At 33.4% G+C, this 24096-nt stretch overlaps 2 protein-coding genes across 5 annotated transcripts in view; one reads left to right on the top strand and one right to left on the bottom strand.

Annotated features, from left to right (window-relative positions):
* The first annotated feature begins 1859 nt into the window (after positions 1–1859).
* LOC139483961 (homeobox protein ceh-8-like) lies at positions 1860–4156 on the top strand. The gene is made up of 4 exons (XM_071267706.1): positions 1860–1871; positions 2329–2650; positions 3088–3368; positions 3658–4156. Exons 1-4 carry the CDS (start codon positions 1860–1862, stop codon positions 4111–4113), a joined length of 1071 nt encoding a protein of 356 aa, XP_071123807.1. The 3' UTR covers positions 4114–4156.
* Positions 4157–11414: 7258 nt separating this feature from the next.
* The window catches only part of LOC139490639 (uncharacterized), a 71621-nt gene continuing 58939 nt past the window's right edge, over positions 11415–24096 (bottom strand). For 3 of the 4 annotated variants that reach the window (XM_071277556.1, XM_071277549.1, XM_071277540.1), the window contains 11 exons: positions 23564–23627; positions 23022–23121; positions 22074–22230; positions 21137–21237; positions 20318–20466; positions 19721–19891; positions 18662–18757; positions 17409–17597; positions 16059–16128; positions 15233–15417; positions 11415–12769 (listed from right to left, as the gene is read on the bottom strand). In XM_071277556.1, coding sequence (XP_071133657.1) covers positions 12656–12769; positions 15233–15417; positions 16059–16128; positions 17409–17597; positions 18662–18757; positions 19721–19891; positions 20318–20466; positions 21137–21237; positions 22074–22230; positions 23022–23121; positions 23564–23627 — 1396 coding nt within the window. In that variant the 3' untranslated portion in view covers positions 11415–12655. Of the gene's footprint in view, positions 12770–14844; positions 14867–15232; positions 15418–16058; positions 16129–17408; positions 17598–18661; positions 18758–19720; positions 19892–20317; positions 20467–21136; positions 21238–22073; positions 22231–23021; positions 23122–23563; positions 23628–24096 lie in introns of all 4 variants that reach the window. The other variant, XM_071277565.1, reaches the window with a different exon arrangement.

The raw sequence follows: 24096 nt of genomic DNA, 5'->3' as shown, positions 1-24096 counted from the left end.
ATTGGTACCTCATTTATAAAATTTAAAGAAGGATGAAATGAATTACTTCCGTCTGATTGGGTGTGAAATAATCTTTGTATTGTGCTACCTTAACTGAAATAAATCCGGGTCACAAAATCCGGGTCACAAACCCAAACAAAGGGTAACACATCAACTACAAGAGAAAAAAAAAACGAAATTAATTTACAGTAACACTGAACTTCTACAAAAGCAAACGCCGACATACATGGAAACGGGCTAGTTGATAAGAACTGCCATGGTCCTGACTTGGTATAGGACATTTTAAGAAAAGATGGTGGTTGACCCTGGTTCTATGGCTAGCCAAACCTCCCGCTTTTATGGCAATGTTAAAAATGACACAAGAATGTGTCCAAAGTACACGGATGTTCCACTCGCACTATCATTTTCCATAATCAATGGACCGTAAAATTGGGTAAAATCTAATTTGGCATTAAAAGTAGAAAGATCATACCATAGGGAACATGTGTTTCAAGTTGATTGGACTTCATCTTCATCAAAAACTACCTTGACCAAAAACTCGCACTTTCATCTTCTATGTTCAGTGGACAGTGAAATTGGGATCAAACGTCTAATTTGGCTCTAAAATTAGAAAGATCATATCATAAGGAATATGTGTACTAAGTTTCAAGTTGATTGGACTCCAGCTTCATCAAAAACTACATTGACCAAAAACTTTAACCTGAAGCGGGACAGACGGACGAACGGACGGACACAGACGGACGAACGGACGGACGGACGCACAGACCAAAAAACATAATGCCCCTCTACTATCGTAGGTGGGACATAAAAAGTGATGATTACATCAACTTGAAACGTAGTAAGTGCACATGTTCATATAATTATATAAAATTTTCAAATCAGACGTTTATTTCCGATTTTATTATTAAATGAACAGGGTCATTTATTACAAGCGGAGTATGGACATCGCTTCATTTTTAGGATTTGATTTTGCTATGCATTGTATTGTTTCATGAAGTAACACCTTATACAAGTATCTTGATGTTTTATTGATTGACATTAAGTTCATTTTAGCTGTGATTTTTTTAACGTTTTATATTCATTTTTTTTAAATTCCATTGAGATAAAAGTTTTCCAATTGAATAGTTGGATCAAATCCCCCTAAAAAACACCAGATAAGTTGCATTCACAGACACTTGTTTTTAATCCATGGGAAGGTCGACTATCCATGGATAGAAACAAGTGCCTGTGGTTGCAGAGATGAAATCTATATCACTATCAAATTTTCAATGTACGTACATTATCACAATAAACATATAAAGTTTGACCAACAGAGCAATATTGCAACGACTAGAAGTCTTTTGTTCATAAACGTCAATTATCGGTTCTCTTTCATCTGTTTTCTTATTTGTCTTTCGTTTAGTTTATCAATTTTCTCTCTATCCCGATTTCTGATTTCTCTTTTGGAAGATATTGTAAAAAATAAAACCCCAAAATATAAGTCAAAAGTCCTGGTGTATTAATTTCCCGTAAACCATTAATTAGTCAATATTTTAATAGGCTAATAATCAAATAACAAAGCCTGGAAAGTAAAAACCTGATTAATTAATTGTGAAACAAAAGCTCTTTGGTTAAAAAGTTGAATGATCACTTGAACAGTAATCACTAGTCATTTAATTAATCAACTGAGCAGAAGTGTTCATCTCAACTGATCATTTGATTAACTCAAAGCCATACCTCAAAACTAAAAATATGTATATTAATCTGCTTTTTAAGGGTAAGTTATCATTCTTAAATTCTGATTTGAATACAATTTGATAGAACAATATCTAAATTTAGAATTTAAGGTAATTAATTTCGAATTGACAAAGAAATAAAAGATGCAGGAAAAAGTAAGTGTAGCAGTTGTTTTTATTATTGGAATATTAAAGTTAAGAATATTTTTTTCTATTTTTTATTTCCATACAGTCTTTTTTTTATAGTATCTTATTTCAACAAACAATGACATTCAGTGAGCAGACATAATACACAATTCCATTGATATCTTTTTGAAAGAGAGACTCACGTTTTCAACAAGTATTAAAAGAGAGGCGAAAGATACCAGAGGGAGAGGGACATTCAAACTCTACAAAGATAAAAAATAAACCGACAACGCAAAAAGTACTTGTAATTATGTTTGGAATGTAGTAAATAATAACCGGTTAAATAATACACACGATCCTTATATAGTTACATCATTGTCTTTACATGCCGTCTTTATGTTGTTAAACACGTTCTCCGATTAATAAAATTTTGACTTTTGCGATTCCTAACAGCATTTATATAAACAGCCTTTTTTTATATCCTTAGATTCTTCCAGTGAATTTTCAAAGTGAAGAAATAGAAGAAACTACAATGGTACCTTCAAGTAACACTAATTCCAAACAGCTTACTATCGATATACCCAACGACGGGTTATATGGAAACTTTGGAAACCTACTCCCGACCATACCTTCAACAAATCAGTACACAGGGCATTTGATGAACCAAAACCTGATACAAGCAATGGTGCAGACAACAACCGACGAAAGATCGCAAAACATTTCTCCAACACATCAGATGTACAGTGTTCAAGAAATAGAAAGACATACTAGTTCTTCTGAGGAAGACTCTGACAGATCGTATGAAAGTGGTAAGGTTACATTCTATACATGATATCGGGTTTGAACCTTTAATGAGAATATCAAATCATGTCTCTTCGCCACTGGTACATTGTACTACAAAATATAATAGGCAAAGTAATATAATTCAGCCAGTTGAAAAACAAGGTGAGTGATCAACACTATGTTGTTGGTGTTGTCATTTCTCGGACAGTTCTAAAACTCTCACAACTGAATGTGACTAAGGATAAATATTTTGTGTTCAAAATCAAAAATCTCATTCAAGTTAAAAACTTGTGTTAACGCTTTCCGTCACATTATATCAGGCTTATATTTGTACGTTTTGGTTTATTATATAAGCTTTTACAAGATTAAGATATGCTTGAAAAAGCTACAGCCTTCTATGGCTATAGAATTTAGATGTTTATTACTAGTATTGAATGATTTATATATTTCTCTTTATTTTCAGACCACAATGAAGTAAACAGCCAAGTGTCACTAGAAAGCAGAAACGAAGTTAAACTTGCATCATCGTCCAATTGCTTAAATATTTCTCCTACCAACACTTCATCTACAATTAATCGTGTTGGCCAATCTACAAACATTAGAAAACAGAAGAAGACTAGAACAACTTACTCACCAAACCAAGTTCAAGTGTTTGAGAGGGCTTTCCAAGAAAATCCGTACCCAGATTCTGCTAAAATTGAAACTTTAGCAATAGATTTAAGCATAGAAGAACAGAATGTCAAAGTAAGATTTATATATCATTATTTCTTTTTGGTTCATTCCTTGGTTGATTGATTGATTTTAAAAATATTAGTTTTTAAAAATCTTTAAATTGGACGCTTGTTGGGATACAGTTGGTAAAAAGATCATATTAATTCAAATAATCATATATATAACTGAGATTGACATGTTAGTTATCATCAATTACACAGCAACATAAAACCAGTGTATTATAAAATTTTGCGCGAAAAGATTTCACATGATTTTTTGCTTCATTAAAATGTTTCTCATGGATATTTTCTTTTTGTTCCAGATTTGGTTTCAGAATAAAAGAGCCAGATGTCGTAAACGCGCCCAAGAGGAGCCCCAGCAGCATGCCTTGCCACACATGTCACCGATGATGCCACCAATGGGACCGTATGGAATGTTGCCACCTTATCATCCTATGTTGCACGGATCACCGGCTAATGCTATGCCACATCCGTTTTTCTATTCGGGATATCCATTTGGAATGAACCCTCACACTCCTGCTTCTCCAGCAACATATAGTCAACAGTTGCCAGGCATTCGACTAGATAATCGCTTTGCAAGTTCATCAACTTCATCTACTTCATCTCCAAATTCATCGATATCATCGCCGAATTCGTCTGCTGGAGAAAGTCCCGACACAACAGGACATATATCACACATGCATCCCAATATGCTACACTTGAAGCAATACATGCCGTTGTCTTATCCATATGGAATGTGCCCGCCATTTCATTGCTGAGGATGTTGATTTAAACTACTTAAAGCAAAATAGTGCCAATACGTGCTGTATTTCATATTTGTAAAATAGAATGTATATATGACATAAGAAATATGTATTGATAACTTAATAAAAGTATTGAAAACACTTAATTTCTGTATGTTTCTTAATAGATTTAGACGAACAAAGCCTGCCCAGTATCATGGTGTTCATTTCTTTCCTTTTTGTGTCAGTTTGCTTTTATGAGTACATTAAAATATGGTATATATGTCAACTAGCCATCAACTCAACGGATAAAAGTCAGCTATAAACTGAGCAGAACAAAGAAATATAAAAATACTTGGCATTACTCACCAACAGAATCTCTGCAAAATTACCTACCTACAGAATATATATGGGGAACTACTTACCTACAGAATCTCTTTGGGTAACTACGCATCTGCAGAATCTCTGTGCACAACTACACACCTGCAGAATTTCTTTGGGTAACTACGCATCTGCAGAATCTCTGTGCACAACTACACACCTGCAGAATTTCTTTGGGCAACTACTCATCTGCAGAATCTCTTTGCACAACTACACACCCACAGAATCTCTTTGGGCAACTACTCACCTACAGATTTTTTTGGGCACCTTCTCATCTGTAGATTCTCTTTGCACAACATCTCAAATACAGAATCTCTCTGGGCAACTACTTATCTGCAGAATCTCTTTGCACAACTACTCACCTACAGAATCTTTTAGCACAAATACTCACCTACATAATCTCTCTGGGCAACTACTTATCTGCAGAATCTCTAAGCACAATTTCTCATCTGGATAATCTCTTTGTCAAACTACTCACCTATAGAATCTCTTTGCACAACTACTCACATACAGTATCTCTTTGTGCAACTACTTATCTGCAGAATCTCTTTGGGCAACTACTTATCTGCGGAATCTCTTAGCACAACTTCTCATCTGGATAATCTCTTTGCCAAACTACTCACCTATAGAATCTCTTTGCACAATTACTCACATACAATATCTCTTAGCATAACTACTCACCTACATAATCTCTTTGGGCAACTACTTATCTGCAGAATCTCTTTGTACAACTACTCACATACAGAATCTCTTAGCACAACTACTCACCTACATAATCTCTTCGGGCAACTACTTATCTGCAGAATCTCTTAGCACAACTTCTCATCTGGATAATCTCTTTGTCAAACTACTCACCTATAGAATCTCTTTTCACAACTACTAACATACAGTATCTCTTTGGGCAACTACTTATCTGCAGAATCTCTTTGCACAACTAATCACCTACAGAATCTCTTTTGGCAACTTCCCACCTACAGAATCTCTTTGCACATCTCACATACAGAATCTCTTTGCACAAATACTCACATACAGAATCTCTTTGGGCAACTACTTATCTGCAGAATATCTAAGCACAACTACTCACCTACAGAATCTCTTTGCACAACTACTCACATACAGAATCTCTTTGGGCAACTGCTTATCTGCAGAATCTCTTTCACAACAACTCATCTACATAATCTCTTAGCACAACTACTCATCTGCACAATCTCTTTGCACAACTACTCACCTACAGAATCTCTTTGCACAACTACTCACATACAGAATCTCTTTGGGCAACTACTTATCTGCAGAATCTCTTTGCACAACTTCTCACCTACAGAATCTCTTTTGTCAACTTCCAATCTACAGAATCTCTTTGCACATCTCACATCCAGAATCTCATTGGGCAACTACTTATCTGCAGAATCTCTTAGCACAACTACTCACCTACAGAATCTCTTTGCACAACTACTCACATACAGAATCTCTTTGGGCAACTACTTATCTGCAGAATATCTAAGCACAACTACTCAACTACAGAATCTCTTTTAGCAACTTCCCATTTGCAGAATTTCTTTTGGCAACTTCTCATCTGCAGAATCTCATTGCACAACCTCTCACCTACAGAATCTCTTTTGGCAACTTCCCACCAACAGAATCTCTTAGCACTACTCACTTACAGAATCTCTTTGGCAGGGCCGTAACTAGGGTTCGAATTCAGGGGAGGCAGCGTTTTCCTTCGATTTCTTACTTTAAGAAACATCAGTATTGCTTGAACCTGGAAGCAATTTTTATGCAAAAACAAGCCGAGACTGCTGTTCGGGGTGAACAAAGGCTCCGTCTTGAAGGCCATACTTTGACCTATAATTATTAACATTAAATACATTGTGACCGCGGATTTTTTCTCAATAAAATCAGTTGCTAAAAATGACCCGTTTTTCTTCGATTTCCTTACTTTCAGAAACATCAGTATTGCTGGATCCTGGAAGCAATTTTTATGCAAACAATTATTATCTGTATTTAAAGATATTTTGGTAGAAATCAAACTGGTAAGTTAAAAAAAAAACATATAAAGCAAGATCATTATAACGCAAGACATTTTTTTTTTATCGAGAAACGGCTTTAATTTCAATATTGTTGAAAGCTGAACAGAAATGTATATAACTACAACCTGGGACTTTCTATAGTAGTATATACTTAGTATAGAAAGTGCCTGCTACAACGAATGGGAGTGTTTAACTACTAAGGCATTGACCAATCCATAATGTTCTCGTACGATCGGGAGACGTTAAAAAAAATGATCCAACAGCTGATTCAGCCGGTAACGAATTTCCGATATCATAAAAGATTCACAATACAAAGGGAACTTCATCTGCTTACTTGAGCCCCTTTATAAGTGTGAATAGTTATGTTTTTTTCAAAATTGTCGAAAGCAAAGTTTTATATGTGTCTTGTACGAATACTGAATAACAGACGGTCGGCCATACGAAAAAAATAAAATAAAGCAAATACTGAAACGGTTCACTATCGATCAAAAATCAGGAAAATGACAGACATATCACGTATCATGATAACACTGTAAAAACTGTAAACTTGTTTTGTTTATAATATAAATTCAATTTCTTCGTGTACATATTGTCCATATTTCATTTTATTACTTCAAAACAAAATTTGGTGTAGAAACTTCACGGGAGGCAGTTGCCTCCCCTGCCTCATAGGTAGTTACGGCCCTGTTTGGGCAACTACTTATCTGCAGAATATCTTAGCACAATTACTCACATGCATACAGTTTCTCTTAGCACAAATACTCACCTACATAATCTCTTTGGGGAACTACTTATCTGCAGAATCTCTTTGCACAACTACTCACCTACAGAATCTCGTAGCACAACTACTCACCTACATCATCTCTTTGTGCAACTACTTATCTGCAGAATCTCTTAGCACAACTTCTCATCTGGATAATCTCTTTGTCAAACTACTCACCTATAGAATCTCATTGCACAACTACTAACATACAGTATCTCTTTGGGCAACTACTTATCTGCAGAATCTCTTTGCACAACTAATCAATTACAGAATCTCTTTTGGCAACTTCCCACCTACAGAATCTCTTTGCACATCTCACATACAAAATCTCTTTGCACAACTACTCACATACAGAATCTCTTTGGGCAACTACTTATCTGCAGAATATCTTTGCACAACTACTCATTTACATCATCTCTTAGCACAACTACTCACTTACAAAATCTATTTGAGCAACAACTTATCTGCAGAATCTCTTTGGGCAACAACTTATCTGCAGAATCTCTTAGCACAACTACTCATCTGCATAATCTCTTTGCACAACTACTCACCTACAGAATCTCTTTGCACAACTACTCACATACAGAATCTCTTTGGGCAACTACTTATCTGCAGAATATCTTTGCATAACATCTTAAATACAGAATCTCTTTGCAAAACTTCTCACCTACAGAATCTCTTTTGGCAACTTCCAACCTACAGAATCTCTTTGCACATCTCACATACAGAATCTCTTTGGGCAACTACTTATCTGCAGAATATCTTTGCATAACATCTTAAATACAGAATTTGTTTGCACAACTACTCACATACATAATCTCTTTGGGCAACTACTTATCTGCAGAATATCTTTGCACAACTACTCACCTACAGCATCTCTTAGCACAGCTACTCACCTACATCATCTCTTTGGGCAACTACTTATCTGCAGAATCTCTTTGGGCAACTACTTATCTGCAGAATCTGTTAGCACAACAACTCACCTACAGAATCTCTTTGCACAACTACTCACATACAGAATCTCTTTAATCAACTACCCATTTGCAGAATTTCTTTTGGCAACTTCTCATCTGCAGAATCTCATTGCACAACCTCTCACCTACAGAATCTCTTTTGGCAACTTCCCGACAACAGAATCTCTTAGCACTACTCACCTATAGAATCTCTTTGGGCAACTACTTATCTGCAGAATATCTTAGCACAACTACTCACCTTCAGAATCTCTTTGGGCAATTTCTCACCTACAGAATCTCTTTTGGCAACTTCTTATCTGCAGAATCCCTTTGGGCAACTATTTATCTGCAGAATCTCTGGACACAACTACTCATCTGCAGAATCTCTTTGCACAACTACTCACCTACAGAATCTCTTTGGGCAACTACTTATCTGCAGAATCTCTTTGCATAACATCTTAAATACAGAATTTGTTTGCACAACTACTCACATACATAATCTCTTTGGGCAACTACTTATTCGTAGAATATCTTTGCACAACTACTCACCTACAGCATCTCTAAGCACAACTACTCACCTACATCATCTCTTTGGGCAACTACTTATCTGCAGAATCTCTTTGGGCAACTACTTATCTGCAGAATGTCTTAGCACAACTTCTCATCTGCATAATCTCTTTGCCAAACTACTCACCTATAGAATCTCTTTGCACAACTACTCACCTACAGAATATCTTTTGGCAACTTCCCACCTACAGAATCTCTTTGCACATCTCACATACAGAATCTCTTTGGGCAACTTCTTATCTGCAGAATCTCTTAGCACAACTACTCACCTACAGAATCTCTTTGCACAACTACTCACATACAGAATCTCTTTGGGTAACTACTTATCTGCAGAATATCTAAGCACAACTACTCACCTACAGAATCTCTTTTAGCAACTACCCATTGGCAGAATTTCTTTTGGCAACTTCTCATCTGCAGAATCTCATTGCACAACCTCTCACCTACAGAATCTCTTTTGGCAACTTCCCGACACCAGAATCTCTTAGCACTACTCACCTACAGAATCTCTTTTGGAAACTACTTATCTGCAGAATATCTTAGCACAACTACTCACCTACAGAATCTCTTTTAGCAACTACCCATTTGCAGAATTTCTTTTGGCAACTTCTCATCTGCAGAATCTCATTGCACAACCTCTCACCTACAGAATCTCTTTTGGCAACTTCCCGACACCAGAATCTCTTAGCACTACTCACCTACAGAATCTCTTTTGGAAACTACTTATCTGCAGAATATCTGAGCACAACTACTCACCTACAGAATATCTTTTGGCAACTTCCCACCTACAGAATCTCTTTGCACATCTCACATACAGAATCTCTTTGGGCAACTACTTATCTGCAGAATATCTGGACACTATTCATCTGCAGAATCTCTTTGCACAACTAATCACTTACAGAATCTCTTTGGGCAACTACTTATCTGCAGAATCTCTTTGGGCAACTACTTATCTGCAGAATATCTTAGCACAACTACTCACCTACAAAATCTCTTTGGGCAACTTCTCACCTACAGAATCTCTTTTGGCAACTTCTTATCTGCAGAATCTCTGGACACAACTACTTATCTGCAGAATTTCTGGACACAACTACTCATCTGTAGAATCTCTTTGCAGAACTACTCACCTACAGAATCTCTTTGGGCAACTACTTATCTGCAGAATATCTTTGCACAACTACTCACCTACATCTTCTCTTTGGGCAACTACTTATCTTCAGAATCTCTTTGGTTAACTACTTATCTGCAGAATCTCTTAGCACAACTTCTCACCTGCATAATCTTTTTGCCAAACTACTCACCTATAGAATCTCTTTGCACAACTACTCACCTACAGATTATCTTTTGGCAACTTCCCACCTACAGAATCTCTTTGCACATCTCACATACAGAATCTCTTTGGGCAACAACTTATCTGCAGAATCTCTTAGCACAACTACTCACCTACAGAATCTCTTTGCACAACTACTTACATACAGAATCTCTTTGGGCAACTACTTATCTGCAGAATATCTAAGCACAACTACTCACCTACAAAATCTCTTTTAGCAACTACCCATTTGCAGAATTTCGTTTGGCAACTTCTCATCTGCAGAATCTCATTGCACCTCTCACCTACAGAATCTCTTTTGGCAACTTCCCGACACCAGAATCTCTTAGCACTACTCACCTACAGAATCTCTTTGGGCAACTACTTATCTGCAGAATATCTTAGCACAACTACTCACCTACAAAATCTCTTTGGGCAACATCTCACCTACAGAATCTCTTTTGGCAACTTCTTATCTGCAGAATCTCTTTGGGCAACTACTTATCTGCAGAATCTCTGGACACTACTCATCTGCAGAATCTCTTTGCACAACTACTCACCTACAGAATCTCTTTGGGCAACTACTTATCTGTAGAATCTCTTTGGGCAACTACTTATCTACAGAATCTCTTTGGGCAACTACTTATCTGCAGAATCTCTGGGCACAACTACTCACCTACAGAATCTCTTTCGGCAATATCTCATCTACAGAATTTCTTCGGGCAATTACTCATCTACAGAATCTCTTTTGGCAATATCTCACCTACAGAATCTCTTCGGCAATTACTCATCTACAGAATCTCTTCGAGCAATTACTCATCTACAGAATCTCCAAGAGTTATTGCACTTTGTAATTTAGATTGGTCACCTACCCTTTATCTTTTTGGCTCTTACAGATATGGCACTTATAGTGATATGTTGCAAGAGAGAAAACCTGTCTATATGTAATTTACATCGGTAGAGACCAGAAATTGGATTGAATACCCCAATGCCATTTTTACCTCAAAATGGTCATCTTGTATAAACTGAAGAAATATAAAAGACAAAACTATGCTGAAGGAACTTTTGTGGATAGTTGTCTGATTGTCAATCATACCATATATCTGTAGTTCAGAAAAATATAAATCCAAGCGAAACTCTTTAGAGTAGCATTGAAAGTCTTTAACAAAGGTTCTTATTAATGCAAGAAGAATTTGTATCGTAACAGTGGAAACAATCTCTTTATATTCTGGAAAAGATCCAATTTGCCTTGATAATAATTTGAATTTTTTGGAAACCCTGATTCGAACTGTTGTATAGATAACACATTATATAATAAATAAACACTGTACAATATATGGTTTAAGACTTTTATGGACATTAAAAAACACACAAAATAGACTAACAATACAAGTTATAAAAAAACTGAAAATGGATATTAACAATATAAAATAGTTTTTAAGATAACAAAAAAATAAGGATAAATGTGTATATAATTTAAATAGCAAATATATCACAGAATATTTTGGACGGAATGATTCCATTTATAAATGCAACACTAACCTTCTTACAGCATTTTAAGATTTCACAATCCGACAAGCCACCTTTCTTGGTTATTGGGATATCACCCAAGAGAGGTGATGAACTGACTCATTATTGGGGTTGTTCATTCTGTCTATATAACAAAGTAATTGCTTTGAAATTGTTCACTGAAAAGGCTGTATAGTAACTTAAAAAATAAATTAAATTTGATATAATTACTGACTTGATAGGGAAAATATTGCGTTTTTTAAATTTTGTGTGTAATTCTAATTGCTAATTCTGATGAAATAATATGTTAGTGGATAAGAACCTCAGAAATATTTAACAAGATTTTACCTAAAAGGCTCCAAATTATTTTCTTGGCACATCTTCCTCTTCAATTTATATTAAGAACTTTTCATAACCTATTTCTTGGAAAAGATTGGAAACTTTTCAACTACTAAGCTTATAATACAAAACAAATATTGTTGTATCATATTCCAGCTGATGAACTGCAGGTCATGATTTTATAACTTATTCTACATGTATGTTCCCAAGATAAAAACTGAATATGTTCTGTTACACTAAAATGTGTGTCTCTCTTCCAAGGTTATATGATCAACAAGAAGACTAATGTCATTTGATCAATGCTATGGACCACTAAGCCAAAACAAGTTTGGGATTTTCATTTATATGCCAGATATCTTTATTTGATAAAAATAATAGTCAAGAATATTCAATGGCCACTAGAAAAACAGAGTTTTGAATGTCAAACTCAGGTGATGTTTTTCATCCACAATGTGAACAGGAATAAAACCAGGCCCTTACAGTGATATAATCAAATGCCAACTACAAGATGCTGACAATGTTTGATTTTTTTCTAGAGTGTGAGACATAAATGTGGCTACTTTTTACATAGCCATCAACAAGGTTATCTTAAAAAAATTCTTAAAATCCTTCCAGACTAAATGATTTACAAAGCAGTAAAATGCATTACACAGTAATATAAAAATGCATAGCAAAGCTTTCTATAAATTCTATTCATGCATTAAGAAAATTAATGTTCAATATGAATAAACTATTTTCCACTTTCAAATTGCAGCTCTTCTAACTGTACTATTATTCGATGTTTATCTAAATCCAATTCATTCAACAGCTGGTCAGCTATTCTACTTCTCAGTCTACCTCCAACCTAAAATATGTAAATGACAATTATTAACTCATGAATATTCGATTCATTGCACTGTTTGTTTTATTGTTTGTATTGTTGTCCATGAATATGCCTGGATAGATGACTATGATCATATGTTAGGGTATACTTATCTTCTACAGCATTATCTTATACTATTCTTTAACTCAAAATATAATTAAAAACTTCCATTTAAGTAAACTAAATAAATATACACCAAATGAGTGTATTAATATTGAATATTTATGTAATTATATATATACAAATTTGCTTTATTTTTGTTTCGGGGAATCTGTATTATTTACAATATGGATATTATTCTAACTTCAATTAAAACTCAACCTTAATCAAGAAGTAAAAAATAATTAATAACAGAGACAATTTTTTAATTGATTTGTAAAAACCCTCTACAGAACAATGATTTGCCTTCATGCAGTAATTAAAATTAAAATACCGTAAATTCAGAAATTTTTGAATTGGGAAAATTGTTGAACAAAAAAAAAAATATGCAAGATTAAGCATTGCCATTTATGAAAAATTCTGCATATAAAATAAGCTATCAAAATTTTGACTATGGTGAAACCTATCACATTTCAATTTACTTGACAATAAAAACACTGCAAAAATTTCTGAATTAACAAATTCGAAATCATCTGTAACATAGATCCATTGTGAAAAGATAAACTGGGTAATCTTGCCTTTTATGAAATAGAGACAATAACATGAACAAGGTTCAATAAAAGCAGAATAAACTAGAACTGTCAGTAGAGCAGGACAAATACCCCAGGTTCCACATTTTTTCCACTCCAAATATCTATTTATATATTTTTACAACATTAAAGGACATGTTAATATAAATTTCATATAAAAAATCAATTGAACATGTGTCTGAATGTGTAACTAGTCATATTTTCCCCATATTTTTAAAGAGGACTCAACCATACTGTTACAGGAGTATGGTGTCAAAGTTAGACAATCTGCAGAAAATCAGTTTTGTTACTAAATTTCCAACTATTTAATAAATGTAAAGCCAATATTTCTTATACTGGAAGGGAGGAAGGCTTTACAACAAAAATGAGATGTGTTGTTATACAAACATACTAGTATCCTAAACCATCAGGATCTAATGAACTGATTCCAGCAGCCCTAATATACCAAGGTGAAAAAAAACCCAAAAAATTACAACCACTGACTGCCTAAGAGGGGGCCCGCTCCAGTCATTCTTCAGTGATTCTCTAAATAATAAACCAAATTTTTCCCACAAAAAGGGGGGAGCCTACACTACCAAGAATTTACCCACGTTTTTTTGGTACATTTCTACCCTTGTACATATCAGTACTGTTCGGCAAGACTGAAAACTTGTAATGTTATACTTTCTATTAATTCAGTACTGTTTATTATTACACAAAAACAGTACAATTACTTATTCTATATATTCAGTACACTCTTCCAATACTGATTTTGTCAGTACTGTTTCAGTAAAAAATAACTGATTTTGTTGGTATTGTTTCAGTACAAAATAACTGATTTTGTTGGTATTGTTTCAGTACTGATTTTAAAAACCCTCTAAATCCGCCTCTGCTTTCATGCGACTTATGTTTAGTGGTAGACTGATCCCAGATGCATTCTAACAACAAGTCTCCCAACTAGTTAAGGAAAACATGCAGAACTTAATCATTAAATGCATTTATGACATATTTTTTGAGGGAGGCTGTTATACATCCAGATGATACTAAATTGTCTTAGTTAACTTGGATGTAAATCTGAATCAAAGCCAGTGAGTGACAAATATGGTGTATGTGACCTTAATCTTATTGTACAGGGTCAGAATCATGTGCATTTTTTGTAGAGTTTTATGTATGTTTAAGTTTTTAATAACTAATTATGGATATGGATGCCAGGGCAGTGTTGGATCCAAAACTTTATATAAGGGTTGTCCACTGACAGCCATAAGAGGGGGCTCACAACAGTCATGCTTAAGTGATCCCCTGGATCCACCTATGCAGGGAGTATTCCATTTGTCCTGCTTAACTTCATTGAGGCCAACATATAATCAACTGAAAGTCAAAATTGCTTACACTCTGTTCTAACACCACATGCCTAAAGAAAATACTTTAAAATATAATAACATCTTGACTGAGGGTCAATCTATACTGTACAAAGTGCATTACTTATTTGCAAATGTTATGGCTTATATAAAATGTAAAATTTCAATTATTTATAGCAAACATATTTATAAATATATATAAACCAGGGATATTTTAATTGAAGATGCTTGCATCCCATAGAACAAGTAAATGTAAAAAATATACTTATTGAATTGAATTTAAGACCTAACTGTACACGTGGCACCACATTGAGCTCATTAGAATATTCTATCCATAAATAAAGAACCTGACTTATATTCAATAAATAATATAAATAATTGATTTTGGAATGAGCAAAAACAAAGGAGTTTATACATACAGTTTTTGGCCTTTGAATCTTTTTGCCATCCAAGTTATTCATCTGGTCCATAGCACTAACAGGCCCTGGTGTCAGACTACGATTGGCTGGCCAGGTAACTGGTGGAGGCCACATTGATGTGGAGGTCCTACTGGACTCACTCTGTCTCTGGGTAGCTGAATGGATCCTGCTTGAGCGAGTTTTGGCTGAAATTGTTAATACCACATAAGTATAAGCTTTCCAAAAAGCTTAACCAAACTCAACCAATAATTTTTGGTAATATTTGCTTTCATTCACAAGATAAAAAGGTTCAGCATACTAGTTTAATGATTGGAACAAAAAATATTGTACAACTTCCTACAGTTTAATATAATCAATTCTTAATGTGCAGAGAGCATCTACACTAAGCATCAGATTATAAAGTCCCCATATTTACTGAAATGTGAAGATAAATTCATATATGGCCATATTTGAAAAACTTCAAATTTCAGACTGTTCCAGTGGTATCTTCTGTCTCGTTTTTGTTGTTGTAGATCCTGAGAAAAATTTAATGAATATTTCATATGTGGCCATATCTGTTAGATGTATATCTATTCAGTAAATAGAAAGTGGATTAGTAATGAATATGAAAATGTATCATACAAAAAATCATTCTCAGATGAAGTTTGATAAACAATTTCAGGAAGCTTTGATATACAGTATTTTTGTAGAAAAATGCAACCAAAATTTCATGGTATAGACAGGTTGATAGATGTCAAGCACTGAATCCCTCTCTCTCTTGGAAAGGTTAAAAAACCAAAAAGTTCCTACCTTTGGACAGGGTAAAATCCAAGTTACAGATACTTACTAGTAGGAGCTGGAGAATAAGATATAGCTGACTGTGTTCTGTTTATCATAACACTCTCCAAGTCATATACCTTAAATAAAACAAGTGAAACTGCGAGCTACTGCTCACTGATGATACCCCCGCCGCAAGTGGATAATATTAATAGTGTAAAAATATGCAAGTGTTCGGTAAACAGGAAGTTGTCGAGTGATGAATCTGAAAACGCATCACACGGTATAGCTGACTTATATAAATCCTGAAACCAAATTTCAGAAATCCTTGTATTGTAGTTCCTGAGAAAAATGTTACGAAAATTTTCAACTTGGCTATCATGTGTAAAATCATACAAGTGTTCTGTAAACAGGAAGTTGTCAAGTGATCAATCTGAAAACGCATCACACAGTATAGCTGACTTAGATAAACCCTGAAACTAAATTTCAGAAATCCTTGTATTGTAGTTCCTGAGAAAAATGTGACGAAAATTTTCAACTTGGCTATATGTGTAAAATCATACAAGTGTTCGGTAAACAGGAAGTTGTCAAGTGATGAATCTGAAAACGCACCACACGGTATAGCTGACTTAGATAAACCCTGAAACCAAATTTCAGAAATCCTTGTATTGTAGTTCCTGAGAAAAATGTGACGAAAGTTTCATGGGACGGACTGACTGACGGATGGACTGACGGACAGACAGAGGTAAAACAGTATACCCCCCCCTTTTTTAAAGCGGGGGTATAATTAATTCAGTTATGTAGATAAAGGAAGATATGGTATGAGTGCCAATGAGACATGTAGGCAACAATTGATTCTGTAATGTTCAAGAAGTGTAACCTACTTCCAGAAAACAGTTCAGAATCTCTCAAGAAAGCATGATAAAATATATCATCTGTTGTCAGGGTTGCAAAATCATTTTTAAAATATTCAGAACTTTTTGAAGTGATACTTCCTATAAAAAAAGATTAGTTAAAATCGTATTTTGTTCGATTCTTTACCGTATTTAATGTTTTTCATATGTACCAAAAAACCTTCATCAAAATTTGCATGTTTTGTTTTATACTTAAACGTAATCCTTACAAGTATTTTACATAGTTTAATCGCTGGAGTTTAATCTTTGTATATTTTAAATACTATTGACTTTAAAACAAAACATACAACTCAAAATTTGAAAACAAAACGTAACTTTTTAAAATTTGGATAATTTTGTCCAATATTTCTTACTTTAAACATAGTAATATGTTTGACTTTAATAGTTTCTACCAAGAAAGTCTGGAAGTGCATGAACTTCAGGCAAGTTGAGGACCTTGGGCAGAAGAATTACAAGCAACAGTCAAGACCACTGGCTAGTGTGGCTTATTATAGATAGTTGTATACCTGTGTTTGTAAATCATCAACTCTGTTAAATGCATCTAATTTTAAATGCCTTTCATGAGTTAGCTGTTTTTTGATAACATCTATATCTTTAGATATTTTTTCTTCCTTGATATGACGAAGACGTTCATGCTTATCCTTCTCATCTGTAATAAGCTTGAGTCTTGTTTCCCTATCATCAAGTTCTCTGACCTAAAATGAAAAAAGAAAATTATAAAGAAATGGATTGTAAAACATTTTAAATTAGAAATGTACTCTTGGTTAAAAGGGTATCATTTAACGAAAAAAAAAAAAAAATAAAAAAGTTTCAATAAAGATCTCATCCATTTTTCCATGTGACCAAATTTTTTTGAATTTTCAATAAGAGTATATTAACAACAAATGTATTTTTCAAAGTGCCATGGAAACTCCACCCCCCCCCCCCCACCTCTATAAGGACGACCAACATATTCCTGATTAACTTACAGTAATATGTACAGCAAGAGGTCTATCAACTAGGACCTTTACAATTACATACTATTTATTCTTTGTCTTGCTGATATTTTTTCTATTAACATGTGTAACTTAGCTCCTATAGTTTAAGATAAAAGTCCAAACTGCAAAAAAAACCCCAAAAAAAACAATAAAAAACAAGAACGTGTCCATAGGACATGGATATTCCCATTCCACACTATTATTTTCTATGTTCCGTGGACCATGATAATGGGGTAAAAATTGTAAATTGGCATTTAAATTAGAAAGATCATATGATAGGGAACATGTGTACTAAGTATCAAATTGATTGGACTTCAACTTCATCATAAACAACCTTGACCAAAAACTTTAACCTCAAGCGGGACAGATGGAAGAACAACGGATGAACATAGGCACAGACAAGAAAACATAATGCCCATAAATGGGGCATAATAAAAATCCTCATTTCAGCAACAATAGATAAAGAGCTTGTTGTACAAATGATTTCTCCCTTCTAGTGTTTCTATAATTATTATAGTTTTTGAGATATCAGCCAAAAACTGAAGTTCAACTCTATGTTTTATTTCTATTTTTTATCAACATGGCCAAAAATCAGAATCTTCATAGCAGATCAGACATGTTTTGATTTCACTCCATTGAGTAGTTTTAGGTTGAGAGTCTTAAGGAAAACTTTAAAGATGACAACAGACAGACAGACGATGGATGCAAATTGATGACAAAACCTCACTTTGCCAATATCACCAATATAATCATCATTACAATCATCTATATAAAGATATTACCAATATATTCATGTTTTCTTTTGTAGTCTGTTCAAGGTGTCTCCTGTTATAGGCTTGTTGTTGTTCTTCATGTAATCTCTTTTGTTTTTCTTTGAGCTGAAGATAAAAATTAATTTAATAATAAATCTCCTGAATGGAAAAAATTAATAATATGTGTATAAACTATCAAAAACTTTATAAATTATTAATTACAAATATTATATGCGTTTTATACAAATAGAATTCAGTCAATGATCCTTCAGAAAATAATACAGATAAATACAATATTTTTTCCATTTTTAATTATAGCTCAACGAGTCAAAGCTGAATGCAGAACTTAGTCCATGTACTGTACTTTACCTTTATATGATTTATATATTTTTAAATAGACGTAATATTGTATCTTCTTTTGATTTCTACTGAAAAATAATGTCTATGGTCTAAATATAATTGTTTTATAAATGTTCCAGACCGTACGAGCATTTGGACCGTATGTGTACGGTCTGGACCGTATGCGTATTTTTTCAAAATACGTATACGGTCGGACCGTACGAGTACGGTCCAACTAATAATAAGAAGATGGTCAAGTTTATCAGATACAAATGTAAATAACAGATAAAAAAATCTTATATCTCAAATTAATATAAAAAGTTCAATTGATATTGAAATGAAAACTTAATATTCTAACTTTTTAAAAAGGTCACGCTAGTTTAATCTGTTAATCTCCTGTAATTAGCATGTCAGTAATTAATTAAAGGCCTGTGGTAGTTAGTGTCAACTGGAGCGAGAGTACAAAAACGGGATTCAGATATAGAAAAAACAAACATTTAATTTCAATTGTACGCTTATTCACTTACTCATCTGATGTAAAAATAGCATCTTGGAGAACTAAGCTACAAATTTTTGGTTATTGTTTATTTTTTTTTAATTTAACCCATATGATACCAAAACATGTATGGTCAGCTGGACCGTACGCGTATGGTCGGACTACGAGTATACGTATACGGTCCGGAACGTACGCGTACGGTCCAAATACTCGTATGGTCTGGAACATAAACATTTCTTTTATTATTTTCATACCTCCTTCTCCAATTTCTTTTTAATGTCACTGTATTCCCTCTCAGCTCTGTTTAATGCTGTCTTGATAGCCATTAGCTGTTTTCTAAGGGAGATAATCTCCTCTTTTGCTTTCATTTCTAATTGAATATTTTGCTTTTTAGAACTTTCAGCATCTTTTGACAACTCACCAACCTAGAACATGAAATAAATTGAATTTGTTATTGTTCATGTAACAAATTATTTAGGACCTATCAGAGTAATAATTCATATAACCATCAAGTGTGTTGCAAAAATATTAAGAAGAATTTTAAGTTCAAAGATTTTCAACAGATTCTTGTTTGATCTCTGAAAGGAAGCACCAATCCATATTGAAATATTTTGCTTGTAAATTAGTATGTCTGTTCAAAAAGATTTAGACAGTATATTAGTGAAAATTGATCTGCTTGCAAAAATAATTTATTTGGTCTATGTTTATGTATAAAAAATTCAACTCAACATTTTAAAAAAACATTTTTTTGGCAAAAATAAGTGCGGAAAAAGTATGATTTTCATACAATTTTTCAATATTCCACGGCAAAATTTAGTTAGCAAACTAAAAGCTTCATTTGAAATACAAACCTTTTTTAAGAATTTAACTTGGAAATGTTGTTGTTTCCATCCATTCATTGCCTTCATTTTCATAAATCCCATGTTTAACTGATGATTATTTGACTGAAGATTTCGTAAATCATCAGATTTCTCCAGATATCTCTTCATTAATTCATCCTCTGAAAAAATTAATATATCATCTAAAATCTGGTATACAAATTTTAAGACTATGGGTAATATTAAAATATGCCATTATGGTTGTCAGACACTCTCAGTATCAGTGAAATGTTGCTGCTTTATTAATTCTATATTTTAGAATTTCGCTTCAATACCAAAGAGAACTCTGAATGTGCTGTTATCTATATACTTCTCACAATTTCTAAATGGTTAAAATATTTCTTTGATAATTCTATATTTTCATCCAGTGAAACGATGACATTACATTTACAATGAATAGAATTTTAGTAAAAGGGATCACATAATGAAATCCTAGTTTATCAAATTACTGGTACAAATCTCAAGTAAGTTCAAACTGGCAGTTGTGACTTGGAAAACATAATTTCCTGAGAATTTAATGAAAATTTAGGAGAAAAAACAGTTTTTGACAGTTTTGAAATAATGTAGTGTTAGCTTTATTAAAGTAGAAGATAAAGGATTGCAGGTGTTGATCACTCTCCCATTTCTTTTTACAAACAAATGAAAATTGATTTATTAGATAAAAACATCATGTCTCAATAATATTAAACCTGACAGCTCAATTCTAACACATGTAATCAATTTGTTAGAAAGATTAGGATGATAAACCATCCCCAATATGCAAATAAATCTAGTTTTAAATAATCTACTTGCCTGCTTCCTGTTCACTTTTGTTCCTGACTTCATCCATTTCATTTAATGCTTCTTTACGGGTATCGTTAATTTCTGTATTCACATCTTCATGAATTTCATGTCTGCAAACAGAAAATATTTCAACTATTATGTATTGAAACTAATTAGATTGCATGAAAAAACATCAGATTTGAAAAATCCAACTTTAAAATTTGAAAATAGTTGTTTATTCATTTTCTTTGAGGTGACTATGAAATTTATACCGGCAAACCAAGATTTTGAATCAACTCATCCATGGAAAAATTCTTAAGGGTTCTGTGGAACCCAGTGTCTCGCCTCCTTTATGAATCTAATACATGTTTAAAGAACTTTAACTGCAGACTGTATGTAATGTTAACTGGAAAAAAAACTAAGTCCATTTATAAGTAACCCACGGAAAAACAGGAAATATAGCATTTGATTATAAACAAGCTTCTGTCATAGTTTGGTAAAAAACCAGAACAGTTTAAGAAAGTTATTAAAATTTCAAAAACTTTAACCACAGAGAGAGTATTTATGGATGCCGCCGCCAACAGAATGTAGGATCACTATGTCTCGCTTTTTCAACATAAGTTGAAGGCTCGACGAAAAAGTATTGGAGTTTGAGCACAAATGACAAATATCATTGACCAATTAGGGAAACAATCTGGATTGACTGAATTTACATATTGGTCAATTCATACTGTAAAATACTTAGAACCATTGTTATGTATGCTGCATTTTCTCACCTACTTATACAACTTCAGTATACATTGTTTGGGTTTCCTTATGACATTTGGCAGCAATTGTTTCATGTAATTATGCAAATTATCCTTTATATATTAATGGATTTAAAATAGGTGATGGCACAGTCTTAAAAACAGGAAATTATACAAAGTGTAAAAATGACATGTATGTATGTAATTTCTTTCTATTCTACCTGAATTCATCCAGTCTCAGTTTGAGTTTGGCAGTGCTATCAAACAAGCTGTGTACCACATCTTCATACTGTTTTCTGACTCTATCAGTAATATCAGCCTCTTGAGTCAGACTCATTTCTCTCATCTCATGTACCTTAGCTCGCAGTGCTGTCACTTCTACAATGAAACATGAAAAATTGCAATCTAACAAACTGTGTTCTACATCCTCAAACTGTTTTTGAGATCAGACATTTGTCACACAAGTATAAGTTCTTCCAAGTTATTACTGTGACTTGACTGTAAGTGTGCTTGCCACCTGTTGCTGATCAATTAACATTTTGATCGAATTGCTATTTGATTTATCAAACCTAACTGCTTAACTGGTCAGAAATGTGACCCAACTGCTGTAAAAAACTAATCAAGTCATCAAAGTGCAAGGTGATGAAATAAAGCAACAAGCAGAATATTTCACCAACCTGGCATGTTTAGAGAAAATTTAGATTGAAAGATAAATACAACTTTGAGAAAAAATAATTATATTTTTAATCAAATTTTATACAGCATTGGGACCCCCACTTTTATAAAATTGTGGCATATAATGAATATATTTGAGTTCTAGAGTTAATTTAACTGATGATGAACATTTCCCATATAAATATCATGATTTGTCACTGTTCATTTTTGTGACGTTACTAGAAAAAGCATGTTTTTTTAGATTTTTTCTGAAAAAGTAAAAGTTTCTAAAATTTGATTTTGTCATACAACAAAATATATTTAATCCAAAAACATCTGAAAAGTTATGCAACAGAGTTTATTTTTAAAGGGGCTAGCTGAAACCTGCTTCTGGGTGTTGAATTTTCTCATTGTGTTAAAGACTATTTGGGCCTGTTTACTGCTCTTTGGTCAAGTTGTTATCTCTTAGACACAATCCCTTTTTCCATTCCTTACTCTAGTATATAAAAACCTACCCATCAACAAATCATAAACATTTTCTGCAAGGTGTGTCTGAACTTCTACCATAATGTCTCGCTGTGCACTATTTAACTGACCTCTCAACTGTTTTACTTCCTGTAAAAAATCATTCATTGTGAATATGCATGTAATATTTACTGATGAACCCCAGCCATAATCAATCTTGCATGAAAACCGTCAAAGCACATAAATAACATTGCAGATACCTTGTGACTGCTTTCAACTGCTTCGGTGTTATTAAATTTTGAGAAAGGTTTTTATTTTTGATGATACTAGATTTTAGTTAATCAATTGGTTTTTTTCTATTGTTATTTACGTTTGTTTTTTCAAATCTAAATGTTTCCCTTTGTAGTCTGGTATATGATAATATATATCAACTACACACAAAAGAGCTTAACTTGGAATACAATGAGACTTCATTGACTTATTTAGTTGTTTATCAGAGCAAATCACTGGTACTTTATAAAATGACTGGAACCTTATAAAAAATATCTGTCAGCAATTTGTTTGAATAAACGATTTAAGATAATATAACTACCTGTTCTCTTTGGTACAAAAGCTGATGATGAACTCTCAAAAGGTTCTCATAATACATGGAGTAACTAAAAATTAAAAAGAAATTTTTATCTATCAACACCACTGAAATAATAATGAAAGCTTTCAAAGTATAAATTAATCATATGGACCATAATTTGCTATTGGGCTCTGTTTCCTATAACTATAGAAAAGTGATAAAATTTGAATTACTGTAAGAAAAGTTGTAACTACATCTAAAGATGCCATTATTTTTATTAACATACAAGTGTATGCTACTCTTCCCTAGAAAAAAATTTGAAATATACGAATTTCAAAGATTCTACAACCGTATTTTTGTGTCGTTTCTCGCGTTACTTTTTGCTTCCGAAGAGCATAACGCTGACTGATTTATAGATAATCGTCACCGGCAAATTCTTAACTTTTGCTTTCAAATAACAAAGAACATCGACCAATAAGAATAGTGAGAAGAAAATGCCGAGAACTATAAGTATTTATGTAGCAGATGTAAGAACAGTGGCGTGATTTTTGTGTCCG

This window comes from Mytilus edulis, chromosome 1 (assembly GCF_963676685.1).
Source record: "Mytilus edulis chromosome 1, xbMytEdul2.2, whole genome shotgun sequence".
NCBI lineage: Eukaryota > Metazoa > Mollusca > Bivalvia > Mytilida > Mytilidae > Mytilus > Mytilus edulis.
Note: the sequence above shows the minus strand (reverse complement) of the source record. Positions and strands in the feature narration are given on the sequence as shown.